Source organism: Panthera leo, chromosome D2, assembly GCF_018350215.1.
Source record: "Panthera leo isolate Ple1 chromosome D2, P.leo_Ple1_pat1.1, whole genome shotgun sequence".
Taxonomy (NCBI): Eukaryota; Metazoa; Chordata; class Mammalia; order Carnivora; family Felidae; genus Panthera; species Panthera leo.
The window spans coordinates 54,281,689-54,299,105 of record NC_056689.1 but is presented as its reverse complement, the minus strand read 5'-3'; the positions used below and the strand labels follow the sequence as shown (position 1 = coordinate 54,299,105).

At 47.2% G+C, this 17,417-nt stretch overlaps 1 protein-coding gene across 19 annotated transcripts in view; it reads left to right on the top strand.

The window, feature by feature from the left end:
- SORBS1 (sorbin and SH3 domain containing 1) overlaps positions 1-17,417 on the top strand; it is a 145,871-nt gene that overhangs the window by 106,720 nt on the left and 21,734 nt on the right. For 13 of the 19 annotated variants that reach the window (XM_042909213.1, XM_042909203.1, XM_042909205.1 and 10 more), the window contains 7 exons: positions 37-209; positions 2,897-2,982; positions 6,081-6,248; positions 9,980-10,026; positions 13,405-13,519; positions 13,667-13,792; positions 15,733-15,927. In XM_042909213.1, the coding sequence (XP_042765147.1) occupies positions 37-209; positions 2,897-2,982; positions 6,081-6,248; positions 9,980-10,026; positions 13,405-13,519; positions 13,667-13,792; positions 15,733-15,927 (910 nt within the window). Of the gene's footprint in view, positions 1-36; positions 210-751; positions 2,228-2,896; positions 2,983-6,080; positions 6,249-9,979; positions 10,027-13,404; positions 13,520-13,666; positions 13,793-15,732; positions 15,928-17,417 lie in introns of all 19 variants that reach the window. The other 6 variants (XM_042909209.1, XM_042909219.1, XM_042909212.1 and 3 more) reach the window with 2 other exon arrangements.

The following is a 17,417-nucleotide window of genomic DNA, read 5'->3' as shown; positions in this document are numbered from 1 at the left end:
TTTTTTCTCTCTCTCTTAAAATTCCACTGTCTTTAGTATATATTCTTCCAACTTCCATGCAGTGAAGAGGGAATCCGATGGGGCTCCCGGGGATCTTGCTAGTTTGGAGAATGAGAGGCAGATCTATAAAAGCGTCCTGGAAGGTGGAGACATCCCTCTCCAGGGTCTGAGTGGGCTCAAGCGACCCTCCAGCTCGGCCTCCACTAAAGGTAACTGGGGGAAGCCTGCAGGGCTCTGGCTCATCCGCACGGTTATCTGGGTGTCTGTCACCCATCCACGCCCGTTATCAGGATGTCAGCAGTGGGTGACTTCCAGCTACGAGGATATCCTTTGCCTGCGCAGGTCCATTTCCAGGCCTTGGAGGCCTCTTAGTCCCCTCCCCTAGTTTCTCACCGGCCATTTTTCTTTCTGGTATTAGTGGCTTCCCTTCCTTTGAACCCCAACCTTGCTCTCCCTAAAGCATCTCTCTCTCTCTCTTGTTCTGATTCCCTTTTCTGAGAACGGAGCTGAGCCTTAGCTCCCATAACTCCAGCAGGGTGGCCGTTTTCCGTTGCATCTTTGCACCTGCTTTGCAGCACAGATTATTTTGCTTCCGGACATCGACTGGAAACTAAAAACAAAAAAACAAAAACAAAAAAAACACAAAACCCTTATGACAAATGAGCATGTGACCTCTTTTTTTTTTTTTTTTTAAAGCGGCTTTCAGCTTTAACCTAATGGGTCTGTTTATTTTATTCTGCATGCTTTCCAGTGGATCGTAAAGGTGGGAATGCTCACATGATTTCTTCATCTTCAGTTCCTAGCCGAACGGTTAGCACTAGCAATGCGTTAGGCCCCTTGTGTAAGCACAAGAAACCCCTGTCCGCTGCGAAAGCCTGCATTTCGGAAATCCTTCCCTCTAAATTCAAACCCAGGCTCTCTGCTCCCAGCGCTCTTTTGCAGGAACAGAAGAGCGTCTTACTGCCAGCAGAAAAGGCTCAGAGCTGTGAGAACCTTTGTGTTTCACTGTCTTTGAATGATTCCAAAAGAGGTCTCCCCCTCCGAGTGGGCGGGAGCATCGAGAACCTGCTCACGCGCTCCCGGCGGGACTGGGACAGCAAGTCGAGCAGCACCGTGAGCCTGCAGGAGTGTGGCACCAGCGCCAGGAGGCCCTGCCCTCTCTCCAGAAGGGCCGGGTTGCAGTTCACTATGTTCTATCGGGACATGCACCAGATCAACCGAGCTGGCCTCTTCCTGGGTTCCATCTCCTCCTCAAGCGTGCGAGATCTTGCCTCCCACTTTGAAAGGAGCAGCCTGACATTGGCCAGGGGTGAGCTGGGCCCCAGCCAGGAGGGCTCAGAGCACATCCCCAAGCACACCGTCTCCTCCCGCATCACAGCTTTTGAGCAGCTGATCCAGCGGTCCCGGTCCATGCCGTCCCTGGACCTGTCCGGGAGGCTGAGCAAGTCCCCCACGCCTGTACTGTCCCGGAGGGGCCTGATCTCGGCCCGCTCGGCTGAGTCCCTCCTGGAGTCAACCAAGCTCCGTCCCAGAGAGGTGGACGGGATGAACCCCGGGGGGCTCTACGCCTCCCCGACGTGTGGCAATATGGCCGAGCCCACCTTGGGCTTCAGGGGCCTCGTGCCTTCTGAGCCCCTCTCTGCCTGCTCTGACGAGCTCGACCACTGTTCAAACGTCTCCAGCGACAGCAGAGAGGGCAGCAGCGGCAGTGTCCACGGAGACTTCCCCAAGCACCGCCTCACCAAGTGCAAGGGCACCTGCCCGGCCTCGTATACCCGCTTCACCACCATCCGGAAGCACGAGCAGCAGCAGACCTCCAGGCAGCCTGACTGGCGCCCAGATCTCAGAGGGGACAGGAGCACACTCCTCAGGAACATCTACCTAATGAGCCCCCTCCCTTTCCGGTTGAAAAAGCCCCTCCAGTACCACCCCAGGCAGCCTCCCTCTGGTGACTTCTCAGCCCCTCTGGCAGGCCAGAGGCCAGACTTCCCCAGCCAGCCCCATCAGGACGAGACCCCCTCTAGGGGGAAGCCCTCGGTTCCCAAACGCCTGTCTTCCCGACACACCATGGCGAGGCTGAGCCGGATCTTGGAGCCCCCTCAGGGAAGACCTGTGGTCCCAGAGGACTGCCTGAGGGCCTTTAATAATGGCAACTCCATGCCGTCCTCAGACCACGGCCTGGACAGGAACAACAACCCACAAAGTGAACTGGGAACATCCCTTGGAGGTGGCCTTTGTGTATTTGCCCAGTCTCCCCTCACCCGTCTCTCCACTTTGCTTGCTTTGTCCCCTCCTCCCGTGTGCCCTTGGTGCTCATTTTCTGGTCTGTCCTTTGTTTTCTGTTTGTTTTGCTTGGCAATTAATCATGGCTCGTAGTGGCTGCACTTCTTTAAAAACAAAGCCCCCCCCCCCCATGTCATTTAGACTAACCACCAAACTCTGTTTCGAAAGAAAAATTGGCCGTTTAGCTCATCTGAGAAATTGGTCCATTTGAGCTCTTGAACCCCTTGCAGTTCACACCAATCCTCAGTCCCCCTGCGGTTTTTTGAGAGGCAGCCTCTCTCAGTGGCCCTGTGTGTGTGTGAGTGTATGGTGTGTCCCTGTAAGGTCCTGCACGCCTCTTAGTAGGGACACTTTTCAAAGAAGGTCCTCTCTCTGCTCACTTTTTGCCTTCTGATTCTTTTTCTTTGTATTAAGCTAGTTTACAAGGAAATCCAAAAAGTGGGGCTGAGGGGGAAGGAATTTGGTTTTTCTTGTCCTTCAGAATTTGATTATTGGTCAATAATCCATGATTGTAAAAACTTGATATTTATGACGGATGAAAGGTAAAATCTTATCCCAGTCTGGTTTCCCACTAAATCTTTGCCTGTTTTAATTCTACTTTGTTGTTTTGAAGATTCAGAATCACCAAGACATTTTATACCTGCTGATTATTTGGAATCCACAGAAGAATTTATTCGAAGGCGTCATGATGATAAAGAGGTAAATGCCATCTCTAAAATCTCTTAGCTCTTACGCAGATAAAAAATAGGAAGGAAGCAAACATTCTAGTCATCTGTCACAGAGGTGAACTGACCTAGCAATGGGAAGCAAAAATTGGCATTTTCACAAATGGGTGTTTATGTAACCTAAGCTCAATTGTTCGCTTCTCCAAAAAGTAGGACTTATTTCGCCACAGGCACTAGGTTGGAAATGCCAAGTCTCACTAGCGCCCCTGCAGGAGAGGTTCAGAAAGAGGCTGCCTACCACTGCATGAGGGGATCTGGGGTTCACTACTCTCATCCCCTCCCATACCCACCTTGGTATTCTCTAAGGAAACCCACCCACGTGTTTTCCCATACTGCCCACCCCTCTTTGGCACAAAGCACAACTCATACTGGGAAGGGTGCAGCAGGAGAAAGAGGAAACAGAAATAATAACCACCATGATACATTTTATAAAACAATTTGACGAAGTTGCCTTTAACTCAGGAGGAGGAGAGACACCCTAGTAAATGTTGGGGAACCCCCCCCCCCAAGAAATTCAGGACGCACACATCTTCTCGCAGCTGCTGAAATGTCTGTACTGCAGTGGAATGACTGACAAGGCAGGGAAAGGATTTCGGAAGAGGTAGTTCTGCATATCGGCTAAATGGGCAAAAATCCCAAGCTTCTTTTGTGATAAGGTGGTGTTATAAGGCATGCTTTCTTGCCTTTGCATGCCCAGGGGAAAGGGTCCTATAGATTAAACCATCTCCGATGACCATTTTCCTGTATCAAGTTAAGAAGTGGAAGAATGGCTTTGAACCTGGTGGCAGTAGGGGACAGTGTTCATGTGTATGCAACTCTGGCCCCTTCCCTATAAAGTCTGAAGCCCTTTTCCTATTTTCTGTTTTGCTGAGTGGTTTCAGAGTTAAGGCGGGTTTTCCTTAAGGATTTAAGGTAAGGCTGACCTTGAAGGGGGAGGGGTCCTGGATGATGATAGTCATTGCTGCTGAGACAAAAAGACCATAGTGCTCCCCCTCTCCAGGCATAACACCATATTCATGAAGATATTTACACCTGTCCAGGGGGGAGAAAACAAGGAAGCATTTGATGTACAGACTTACAGTGAGTGTCCGTCAGGCCACAAAACTGTTTCATTTCTAGTCACTGTCACTGAGATACAAGGGTCCCACCTATGTAAAGTGAAAGAAGGTGACATTCCATTTTATTAGTATAAACACTAGTATCCAACATGGAAAGCTTTGTGAATAGAATCGTGCCTGCCACATGGGGGGCATATTTTACTCGGTCGGTTTACCAATTGTTATATTATAAGGTGTGTTCACAAGGTGACCAGCTTGTTTGCTGAATAACGCTGGCTCACAAATCCTTAAGAATGTCGTGTCTTTATTCACGGTATTTGCCTTCTGTGGTTAATCTGTGGGAATGATGGATTTGTTGAGGTCAGACTCAAGCACTGGATTGGGAGCTTTGCTCCATTGCTATCCACTTTTCACTGATTTTATGTAACCGTGGCCCAAGCACCAGGGACGTGGCAGCCTCAAACCTCGGTCCATTACCATTGATACAGAAACAACTCACACTTCCAGCTAATGGAGTGTCGGTCTTGACGTTTTTCTGTGCAAATGCTTTATTCCTAATATTGATGATAGTGGCATTTCTGAAAGTGAGAACATGTCAGTCCTAGAAGGGACATTAGTAGTCCTCTGGCCAAGCCCTTGTTTTAGCCAGGAAAGGACTCCAGTGGGGTAGAGACTTGCCCAAGGTCATGTAGCAAGTTAACTGACACAAGAGGCACAGCTGGAAACCAGGGCTCCAGATTCCTGGGCCGGTCCATTTTCGACAGCACCGGGCTTTGCAAAGCACTTTCTCACGTGTTTTCTCATTTAATCTTTACAATTTATCTGAGCACTGGACATCCCACAGCCATTTAATGAGTTGTTACTTGATTATTTGCAGACCCTGGAGAAAAATGGATAAATCAGGCCCACCATCCTTTGGGGCTGGATATCCCTTGAGGCATTTAATTGCCTGCTGGAAGATGTCTAATGTCTTATGAAAATGTTAAGAATGACCATTTCTAACTAATGCCTTTCTATAAGGAATGTTAATCCCAGGAATGTGCAACTGGTAGGGAATAAGAAAACACATTAAAATTCTACTCCATAGAATTTTCAATAGGAAATGAGAACATTTGGTAAAATGCAACATTGTTGAATTATTTGAAAAAGCCTTTAAGAATAGAAATAGATGACCATTTCCTTAACCGAGGAGCGTGTATTTCTTCTAAACCCAGGTACCCATATTCTTCATCTTCTATGTTTATATTCTACATCACTCCTTTAAACTCAGCTTCACTTCACCTAACGAAGAACAGTTAAGTAAAAAGTACAGTAAGAAAGTAATTGATGTTGTCTGCCAGTCACATAAATAGCTTTTAGTTCACATGCAAAGGCCTCCTAAAAATTGTGCCCGGAGGAAGCGTTGGCCAGCTGATAAGGGGTGCCGTATTTTCTGGAGTGGGCATCTCTACAGAGCATATTAGAATAACAGACTAAGGAAGCACAAAAATGACCTAGTTGTCGTAGGTCCTGCATTGTAAGGGCCCAGATTTGGGTAGCAGGAATCAGCCAGCCCTGGCCCCACCAAGGGAATACACTGGGAACTCATCACTGCCTAAACGAGGTGAGGCTCGCACTCCCAGCCCCCCACCTCCAGCCCAGCATGCCTGTGAATGCTCCGGGCACCTCCCCCTGGGGGACCTGGGCTTTGTTGCCATGTACTGGGGACAGGAGGCTTTTGGCTGAGCCAGAGGATGGTTTTCCAAGCAGTGTAACTGTCTGGAACTCGTCCTTCCCCCCATGTCCCAGTGCTCCCCATGTTTCCCGTGCAGTGCTGTCTCCCTCCTACACGGAGCGCGTGGAGTGTGGGTACACCAAGGATGTAGTAGTTGTGGCCATAAAGCCCGTCTGACGCCTGCCCCTCAGAACTTCCTCCCTATTGATCCAGCACCTGTCTCCTCAGTTGTGTCGTTGGCAGTTTTCCAATACCCTGGACCAGATGATTCACTGCCCATTTTATGCAATTTCATGGCAGAAACTTTTAGCGGACCAGAGACGACTTAAGCGTGAGCAAGAAGAGGCCGATATTGCAGCTCGTCGCCACACGGGCGTCATTCCGACGCACCATCAGTTTATCACTAATGAGCGCTTTGGGGACCTCCTCAATATAGACGATACGGCAAAAAGGAAATCTGGGTCAGAGGTCTGTTTTGGTCGCCTCAGTCTGCTGCTTGACCCAAAGCGATACTTGCCTCCCCTCAGCATCGCCTTCTGTAGGCCAAATTAGTTCTCCAAACGGCATCTGTCATCCTGGCTCCCCCATAGGCTTGCTTTGGCTCTTCTGCGGCTGGTCATGGACATGAGTCCCATTATGTCCTTGCTCTGTATGTTCAAGCATGCCTGGCTGTGGGACCGGGATCCGCTGGCACCCCCCCCCCCCCCCCCCACTGCATGCCTTAGAGCGTCGCCTGCCTTCGTGAACCCAGTCCTCTACATCCTGCATTTTATCATGACACTGTGCTGCCTGTGCATTCTGCCTAGAAACTTTATATTTTAGTGCGTGTGCGTTAGTAACTGCAGTGTGGTCAGTTATGAGTCTTCTTTGAAGAGATGGTGTTGTGAAACTTACTACAAAAGTTTGCAAGCGTTGTGTTACTTACGCCATTTACACAGGTCCCGAAATCTCAGAGAATGAAATTGCCGCTCAGTATTAACTGATGAATTAATTGTAAAGGGTGTTTAGCGGTGCTACAGCCTCACTGAAAAACTTTGAAACCCAAAGAGTTTTGCAGTTAGGATAAGCCCACACAGAGTGAGAGAGCCCTCTGAGAGACATTGCGTTTGTTCCCTTAATTTTGACATTTCTCAGCTGAGATTATAAAACTTAATATTACAAAAGGCACAAAGAAAGCATAAACCTTTGAAGTGATTTTTTCTGGGCCTTGGCCTCCTGCACTAAGATCAACATGTTGAAATTATTTTTTTTTAATAATTTTTTAATGTTTTGTTTATTTTTGAGACAGAGTGCAAGTAGTGGGGGGCGGGGCAGAAACGGGCTCTGTGCTGATAGCAGAGAGCCCGATATGGAACTCGAACTCACAAACCGTGAGATCATGACCTGAGCCAAAGTCAGGCTCAACCAACTGAGCCACCCAGGCACCCCGACAACATGTTGAAATTCTTATGCTGGCCAAATGCTGTGTCTTGTGTCAGGGTATGTTTTGCCATGTAGCCCTCAGTGGCTCCCTAAGGATTAGCTCCTTTTGGGGAAGTGTGTGTGTCTGGGGCTTGGGAGGCAGGGAACTGGGCGAGTGACACCAAAGCATATATAGTTTTATAATCTTTAGATGTAATAGATTGATATTCACATTTCTGCCTTTTGAGTGACAGAGGCACTGGCTATTCATCAAATGGTTTTTGTTCTGTTTTTCAAAGAAGTGGAAGGTTTCTGTGACAAAGAAAAGAACCAGAATGAAGGAAGGAGAGCAGGGAAGGGGAAAGGAGGCTCTAAGGTGATGGAGAAAAAGAAAATGTAACAAGGAAGAGGCAGAAGTTGGCAGGAGTCACTCGGATGCCAGGGAAAGACAGCCCCCAGTATTCCAGCTCCACAAAACCACCCTGTTCCGAAGGCTCTGGTGACAGATTATCCGCATTCACAGGCCCACCTGCTTGCAAGTGATGGAGAGGAGGGGAACCTGGAAGGCACCAGAGGGCTGCATGGTTACAGGTGTAGGTAATACAGGCACGTGAAAATGCAGCTAGGGCAGCACAACCACGGAAAGAAGCAGGCCAGCTGCCTAACCCATCCTGCCTCCCTTCCAGAGCAGTGATTGTCAAACTTGAGCGCTCATCAGAATCTCCTAGGGGCCCATCCGCAAAGGTTCTAATTCTAGGGTGGGCCCCAAGGATTGCATTTCTAACCACTTCCCAGGTGATGCTGATGATGCCAGTTTAGGGACCACGCCCCGAGAATCACTACCCTAGATGTTGACTGACAGACATGGGAAAATAGGGACCAGCAAGTCCCGGGTGCACAGGGCTGTGTAGATGGACATCAGCCCCACTGAGGAGAACCCAAGTGACCACCAATTCTGTGCGAGACCCTGTGCAGAGGCAGAAACAGGACTCAGGCTGTGTCCTTGGGAAGCTGGGAGTGTAGTGGAAGAGGCATCCTCCTGGCAGTTGTGTCTGTTGTAGCAAGTGACAACGTTGTACAAGCCGAGAGAGGGGAGGAATGGATTAGGCCTCAGGGAGACAGAGACAGATAAACAGGGCAATGATGCTCTGTATAGGCAACAATGACTCATGACACGTCTTAGCAGCTCAATGGAATCAGTGTTTCTCAACCTGGAGTAATGTGTGGATTCTGTTGAACGGGCAAAAAAATTTTTTGTTTTCACCAATCCCCAGTATTGGCCTAAGCCAGTTTACAAATTAAGTAGTAAATTGCACACCTGTAGAACTCAGTTTAACCAACAGGTGATATCATTTTGCCTGAACTCAGTTGCCACTCAAAGTGTGAATATGGTGCTATTTGGTATACATTTTTTAAAGTTCACACAGCTCTACAGCTGGCTGTCCTGGGGTAACCACCACGTTTGTTTTTTTGTTTTTGTTTTTTAATTGGAATCCCTGAAATTTTTGTCCTTACAATGTTGGTCATCTGGCCTTCTCTTGCGAACTTGTCATTTATCATTCATTCCACATCTTTCTTATTTGCTGGCAACTATTAAATTGTGCTCTTTGGTCACAGACAGATACAAATTCGGGCACTGAAATTGTGTGGCATTGATTATAAAGTAGTCGTTTAGTTGACCTGTACTATATATGTGAACAGATAGAAACATCGACGTGAAAATGCAAAAATAAATTCCTGTGGGGAATTCATCACCCTAAAGAAAATTCCTACAAGATCCCAGCTTTGGGGGCCTTCACGTAAGGGACATATCACTGAGGGGTTTTGGACCTAACCCTAAGCTTGATGGAGCTTTTAAATACCATTTTATGTTCCTCACTGAGTCTCCCATTTCCCACCCCCCACCCCCCACTTTGTCCTCTAATATTGAAGAGGAAGTGTGTGAGACCACGTTAGGAATTGAGAGTTGATCTGAGGGACACTTGAGAGGCTCGGCCAACTTCAAAGCAAGGAAGTGACAGACAGAAATATTTGAGAATGTTATTTGTGCTCTTGCGTGACCGTAGATGGAAGCGTAAAGAACACAAAGTCAAAAGAAGCTTTGTACGTGTAGGAACTAGAGGTCAGACCTGAGTGTGGTTTTGGAGGGAGGGCTGGCGTGACTTAGCAACAGACTTGAGGAACTGGAATCTGAGGAGGACTTCCAGGCCTGGGGGATCCGGAAGGAGAGGAATACCCAAAAGGGAGGGAAGTCCTGGAGAAAGAGAATGAACTCAAGGCTTGCTCTGTCTGGATTTTGAGGTGATCTCACAGAACATGAGTAATATATGGAGTCAAAGATGACATGAGAGGTGAATCAGGGTTTCATCCACTTGCAAATCATAATTTTAAATCAGACAAATAGAATATGTCCCCCAAAGATGGAGACAGTAGATAAGGAATGTCTGAGGACTTCTGAGTGGTGTGTGTGTGTGTGTGTGTGGTTGTTGTTGTTGTTGTTGTTTTTAATAGTCATGGTCAGCTTTGGGGAAACAGCACTTCAGCTATGAGACTTTTCAAAGCATCTCTTCCCCAAATCTGGCCCTCCTTGGGGAGATTCTCATGCATGACATAGTTGATCAAACATTCATCTAATGTTCTACTGAGGTCAGATAAGTGGAATTTGGCCCAGATTTCTACACCAGAATGAACTAGTTAGAGTGAATTTTTCTGCTTTGCTTTCTGGAAACTTCTGAAAATGTGTCCTTTCCATTGTACATAAATTGTGATTTTAAATTGTGACTGTTTCTTGTGTTTAGATGAGACCTGCCAGAGCCAAATTTGACTTTAAAGCTCAGACCCTAAAGTAAGTACCACCACTTTGTTGTTATTTTTAACTGCCTCTTTGAAACACAGCTCACTTGTAGAGAAGAGATAGAGGAAAAACAGCAATGATTCAAAACAGTAATTTATAGAGTTTACTACGTGCCAAAGACTATTCAAGTTACATATGTTAACTGATTCAGCCCTCACCAGAACCCTCTGGGGTTGGTACTATTATTACCCCCTTATAGTAATGGAGAAACCAAGAGGCTGTGAGGGTAAGGAATTCGTCCAAGCTGGTCAGTGCTAGAGGCAAGGGATTCAAATCCAGGTAGCCTGGGCTACTACCACCATATGCATGCCACCCTGCTGCCTCCTATACAGGGATTCAGTTTCCTTGATGAAGCGGAGGCCAAATCTGACTCACTCTTTCTCTGGAAGAACCAGAACCAGTTTCTAGGAAGATAACTTTTTTTCGGTTTTGCTACATCTTACAACATTCAAAGCTTACGGGAACCCACAGAAAACCAACATTTCTCTAAGTATGTTCCTCAAAGTGCTAGCTGTGTAAAATATTTCTTGAAAAGAGTATTCCATGCTAGAAATGAATCTGGGAACCACTGCTTCCATATCTCCCATGCCCCTTTCTCCCCAGAGACTTTGCTATTGACGTAGTAATAGCTCTAGAAGGCTTTCAATGAGGAAACCTGATGAGCTCATTTAACCCAGTGTTACCTAAATTCACATGACCAGGAAGCCTTTCTATCTCCATGGAATGAAATTTGGCAAATGCTACTAAAGACTGGATTCCACAAGGAACTTACTCAGTTCCTATCTAATTATGGGTTAAAATGGGCCATGAGTTTCCACTGGTGGCAATACCAGCAGCCATCCCATCGTCCTGCTGATAGAGGTCCCACGTCTCCATCCTCGGTGATGGGAGGGAGAGTTCTCCATCACTGGACGCTGGGAAATGCCATGGAGAGGCCACGCAACCATAATTCTGATCTTCTCCTAACGCTAAACGTGACCAAGCCACAGTTCCCGGACCTACGTACGAATCTGCTGTGTTGGGTTTGTTTGTAATTACTCTAGTCCTTTAGCTTATCGGCTCATGAGAAGTGGCAGCCTAGTGTGCTGGGAAGATGGGCTCTAGAGTCAGGAAGCCCGGTGCATGAGTCATGACTGTGCCACTTACGGTCTCTGTGACCATGAACAGGGTCACCAAGCTCCACCTCAAATTTCTTCATTTATAAAATGGGCATAAAAATGCCACTATCGCGGGGCAGCTGAGGCAATGCTTATAAAACATTTTGCAGAATGTAGCAAAAGTCAGCATCTCCCCTGCCCCTTCTTTTTAACCAGAGAGAAGATAACAGAGGTATATAAATTGATTTTTAGTTTAATCAAGCAATATCTTTTCCCCTTTTTTCTTTGAATTGAGCGAGACCCACATAATCTTTGAATGGTATTGTGATGATTATATTTGTGTAGATTTCATTAAAATGTCTTAGAACAATTTTGTCCTCAGAGCGACCTTGTCAGAAGACAGGGAGAGGGCTGATGGAGACAGAACTGTCACTATTTATCAGTATTGCTAATGCTGGAGAGAGGGCTCCTTCCTCCTGACTCAGTGCTATTATCACACCAAGTTCCCTCCTAGAACAGTTAACAAAGCTTTTTTTTCTTTTTAATTTACATCCAAATTAGTTAGCATATAGTGCACCAATGATTTCAGGAGTAGATTCCTTAGTGCCCCTTACCCATTTAGCCCATCCCCCCTCCCACAACCCCTGCAGGGGTTGTTCTCCCTGGAGAACCCTCAGTTTGTTCTCCATATTTATGAGTCTCTTCTGTTTTGTCCCCCTCCCTGTTTTTATATGATTTTTGTTTCCCTTCCCTTATGTTCATCTGTTTTGTCTCTTAAAGTCCTCATATGAGTGAAGTCATACAAAACTTTTTTTTAGAAGAGTAAATGACAGGGGCCACCTGGGTGGCTCAGTCGGTTAAGCATCCGACTTTGGCTCAGGTCATGATCTCACAGTTCGTGAGTTCAAACCCCGCATCAGGCTCGCTGCTGTCAACACAGAGTCTGCTTCGGATCCTCTGTTGCCCTCTCTCTCTGCCCCTCTTCTCTCTCTCTCTCTCTGTCTCTCTGTCTCTCTGTCTCTCAAAAATAAACATTAAAAAAATAAAAAAAAAAATAGAAGAGCAAGTGACAGATCCATTGACTTGAGTCTTCTAAACATCTTTAATCACTGGGTTCTACTTTTCTCCACAGTACGTTACTTGAAAAAGTGTTCTGTAGGAGTGTTCAACTCAACCAAGTTAAACAGGTTTCTTACCCACAGGACTTCTCTGAGCCTCTACTGTACTAATACATGTGGTGACACTCTGGAAAAGATCTGAAATATATCATATTACTGTTTCTCAAGCCTTGTTACCACCAGACCTTGCCATGTGGTTCTTTGGGACATGGGCATGTGGTCCCCAATGCAGGAAGGATGGCAGCCCCAAGCACCCCATGGCACTTCACCTTTGGCCATGACTGCAGACCTCTCAGCCCTCCGCAAGCTATCCTCCTCTTTGTTTACCAGTGGGGCCGTCTCCAGCTGCAAATCACTTAGGGTGGCCAAGCAGGGGGCGTAGAGATCTCCAGCAGGAGTGGATATGCTGAGCGTGTCGCACATCCATGTGTCCATGATTGGGGAGTGAAGAGAGGAGGGAATTCAGAGCACTGGCAAGGAGAGCTATAGCAAAAACTTGGCCAAAGACATTCTTTCTTACGGAGACAAATGCCCCAGGTCCCCTTCACGGGCCTCCTCAGGATCAGAATCTTGTCTACCAGTGCGAGACCCACAAAGTCTGCCTTGTTCCTGCATTCAGCACACTGCTGACTTTGTGTAAAGTCTTCCAGATGTGCCCTCGTTGTTGAGCCAGCACCCGTCGCATAACCGTGGGACTTCCTGGCACACTGCAGAGTAGGCACCCCCCCCTCCAGACTGCAGTCAGAGACTTTCTTCCCACACTGTTGGTTTGATGCAAATGGAAAAAGATCGAAGTCATTTTTTTTCTTAATTCAAAAAACCTTTCAGTGTGCCTGGCTGGTTCAGTCAGTAGAGCATGCAACTCTTGATCTCGGAGTTATGAGTTCGAGCCTCACGTTGGGGGTAGAGATTTACTTAAAAATAAAATCTTAAAAAAAAAAAAAGTTTACATCCGTCCCACAGAAAACTGGAAAGATGCCAAAAGAGATGTAATTTCCCAAAGAGTGGGGTTCTCACTTCCAAATATGGAGCCCCCTCTTGTATCATCTGTCTCCTTTGAGCTCACTCAAAGTCTCCTTTTGCTAAAAACTGGAGTGTCTTCATCTTCCACATTTTGAAACATCTGCTAAAATGCCATGACTCTCTGTCGACAGGGAGCTTCCTCTGCAGAAGGGGGACATTGTTTACATCTATAAGCAGATTGATCAGAACTGGTACGAAGGAGAGCATCACGGCCGGGTGGGGATCTTCCCGCGCACCTACATCGAGGTACTGTAGCTCCTCTTTCCGGGGAAGAGCCCCGTCGTGCCCGAACCACCACTTACTTACCAAGACCTTGTGTTTTGTTTCCTCCCTTCCTCTCCTCCCCCTGCTTTCTACTCTTTTCCTTCTTCTCTGCCTCTCTCCATTTCTCAGCTTCTTCCTCCTGCTGAGAAGGCTCAGCCCAAGAAGTTGGCACCAGTGCAGGTTTTGGAATACGGAGAAGCCATTGCTAAGTTCAACTTTAATGGTGATACACAAGTAGAAATGTCCTTCAGAAAGGTAGGCGCCCTCTCCTCTCGGCTCTGGGGCTCTGTTGGATGGCTGGGTTTTGGTGGGGAAGTGGCGTCATAGCCAAATGTAGCCTGGTGGTGCCATCGCTATGCCTAGGAGATGTGCCCCATCAAGGATTGCATTAAAGGCAACTGGAGAATTTTCTGAGGCGAGGAATTTAAAAAATAAACCCCAGTCTCTGTCACGGGTTAATTACATTAAGTTCATTGACTAACGGCAGTATTTCTGGAATCTTAGACCTCTTCAATCAATATTTATTGAGCACCGAATGACATGGTAAGTGTTGGTGACTAGGTTTCACACTATATTAACATCGCCCTCGTAGAGAAGAGCAAGTCCTTTGACACCAAGAGAAGTTTGAAATACTTTGAAGGCAAAAGTTAACGGGTTATCAGCCGTGCAACTTTTGGGGAGTTAAAGAATCTTTCCAAGCTGCCATTTGCTCATATGTAGAATGAAGATAGAGGGGCCTCTTCTGTAGCTGTTTTAAAAGGCTCTGTGAAGGGGCGCCTGGGTGGCGCAGTCGGTTAAGCGTCCGACTTCAGCCAGGTCACGATCTCGCGGTCCGTGAGTTCGAGCCCCGCGTCAGGCTCTGGGCTGATGGCTCGGAGCCTGGAGCCTGTTTCCGATTCTGTGTCTCCCTCTCTCTCTGCCCCTCCCCCGTTCATGCTCTGTCTCTCTCTGTCCCAAAAATAAATAAAAAACGTTGAAAAAAAAAAATTAAAAAAAAAAAAAAAAAAAAAAAAAAAAAAGGCTCTGTGAAGCCCCCAGAGCGGCACACAGCAGCTGGTCAGTGCTCAATGAATAGGAGATGGCGGGGTTCTCCTCACTGCCCTCGAGGAGCTCGGCGCGCTCATTTTCAGACAAGTAAGCTATGCATGGATGCCGTCTTTCCCAAGGATCAGATGCTCTCTTCACGTGTCAGAACTCTCTGGATTGCTACAGTTACTAGTTACTGATTTTACTGAGTATAGAGGGAAATCAACACACGCCTTAGAAAAAGATGAACTAAGGGTGCCTGGATGTCTCTGTCACTGAAGCGTCTGACTCTTGGTCTCAGCTCAGGTCTTAATCCCATACTTGTGAGTTCAAGCCCCACATTGGGCTCTGTGCTGGGCTTCAAGTGTACTTAAAAAATAAAACAAACAAACAAACCAAGCAGTAACAGCAAAAGAGATGAGCTGCCTTATGGAAAAGAGAGGCACTGGAAGCACCCTAAATGCCCAATATGGGGGAACCAGTAATTAGGTCGTCATATGTGTGTACAACAGGATAGCCTGCAGTGGGCCCTTCAGCTGCTGTTGCAAAACCATTAAAAATGTAGAATTATATTCCTTGAGAAAGGAGGTTTACTGTATGTAGAAGGTTGAAAAAGGGAAATACAGTGCAGACTCCATTTTTGTAACAACAACAAAAAATATGTGCAAGTCTAATTCACATGCATGGAATTAAATCTCTGAAATACATCATCTATCAAAATATGAACAGTGGTTTTCCCTGAGTGATCATTTTATGGGCAACAATTATGTTCTGCTTAATGTTTGTGTTTTAACTTTTCTATAATGATACAGGGGAAATTAAAGTTATAAAAAGGAAGGAAAAAGATAACCCTCCAAAACCTTTGCCTTAGAGAAAGTTGGGTATCGATTTTGTGTTAAATGAGGCAAAAACCGTACGTTTGGCTATTCGCTTGGGGGAATGAATCTGAAATATTTCAAGACCGAGCTTGACTTCCCAGCCTCCAGGTAGCTCTCCTGCTGTTAGTATCCCCATCTCGATGATCCGAGTTTCGTCCGGGTCTAGCAAGGAAGGTTTCTCTGAACAAAGTCTGTGATAACTGATGAAGCATGGCCCAGGGTGCAGGCGGGGGCCTCAGGCATACCAAGGCATGCTGGGACAAAGGACCCTTGTCTCACCGTGTCTTACAGGGTGAGAGGATTGCGCTGCTCCGACAGGTGGACGAGAACTGGTACGAAGGGAGGATCCCAGGGACGTCCCGGCAAGGCATCTTCCCCATCACCTATGTGGACGTGATCAAGCGGCCACTGGTGAAAAACCCCGTGGATTACATCGACCTGCCTTTCTCCTCCTCCCCAAGTCGTAGTGCCACCGCGAGCCCGCAGGTACCTAAGCCTCTCGTCACTGGTTTTCACACTCATGACAGATACAGTGCCGATGGCACACAGCCTCCCGGGGTGGTTCTTCCATGCTGTGATTAAGAACCATGTGCAGTAATGCAGAGAACACACACCAGGGTTTGTTTCCATGCATACAAATGACATTTTTCAAGAACTTGGAGGGAGCACGCTTATTTGGGGGAAAAGAAAGAGCTTAAGGTGATTGCCCTGAGAGTAAGATGATTGGGGCAAGAGACATAAGAGTCCTTATCAGTTGGTCCAAAACTCTGTATGGGAGCATCCTGCCCTGGGTGAAGCTGGCTGTCTGGGGACCACCAGTGTCCCATACATACCATGACCCAGCATGCTTCTCTTCATCATCTTACTGGCCAAGGCTGGCCTGCAGAAGACAAACATTCAAAGAGAGAATTGCATGTTCTCGTCCTCAGACATAAAGACTAGATCCAGAGTATTCTTTGCAAGCAAGAACCAGGCTGGGAAAGGAACATATAGCATCGCTACACTGGGCTGAAAGGAAGTAGGTTTATAGGCGTAATAAGATGTTTGCATCCCTAAACGTCATGAACAAACTGGTTTTAAAAAACATGAAGTGTTCCAAATCCATCCCTACTTTCCCAAAGCCAAGAAAGAATGAGGGCCTTGGGTTCAGAAGAGGCAAGGTAGAGTGACTTCCTGTGGAGGACACTGACCACACCACCGTGGTCAGTTGTAAGGAGGGTGGCAGAGGCGTGACTGGTCCCGGGATGACAATTGGATGGTGCCTCTTTTCTGTCATCCTCTCATTATTTCCTCCTCTTCCACCTGCCCGTCACTGACCCCAGGGATGGTTCTGGGCAGAAAGAATGAGACGGGCTGACCCAGGGCTTTCTGCACAACGAGATCCATATCCTGAGATCTCGTGGAGAGAGGGTGTGGGGTTGGCACAGCCATTCTGCTTTGTGATAATACGAGGAGCTCGGCGAGATTTTTCACTGGGGTGTAGCCAAGCACGACTATAGAACGAGACAACTCCACTACTCATCCTCCTCTCTGGAAGGCTCTTTGCTGAGAACCCTGGAGAGAATAAAAACCCAAAGAAGTGGCAGGGCACCTTTTTGGCCCTTTGTGGTGTTGTGGGTCAGTTGTAGAAGGGGTGGGGTGGGGCAGTGCGGGGTGGGGTGGGAAGCTTCGAATGTGTCCCTTTGAAAGTCTGACTCTGCAAACCAGGCCAGCACCATCTGTAAGTGCCCTGACAGGCCCCTTTCTCCCACGTCCATACCACTCGCTTCACCTCTCCTCCGCTACCTGCACACACCATGCACACACACGCGTGCACCCACATTCTGCTTTCTCTCCAGTCGCACCAAACGATTTCATTGGGGGGACACCGGAGTGTCCTCATCCTCTCCATTTCATTCCTCTTTTGTATATCCCTTGTGATTGTTTTCCTTTCTTCTTTATGCTGACACTTGTACCTTTTGCTTCTTTCCTTTGTT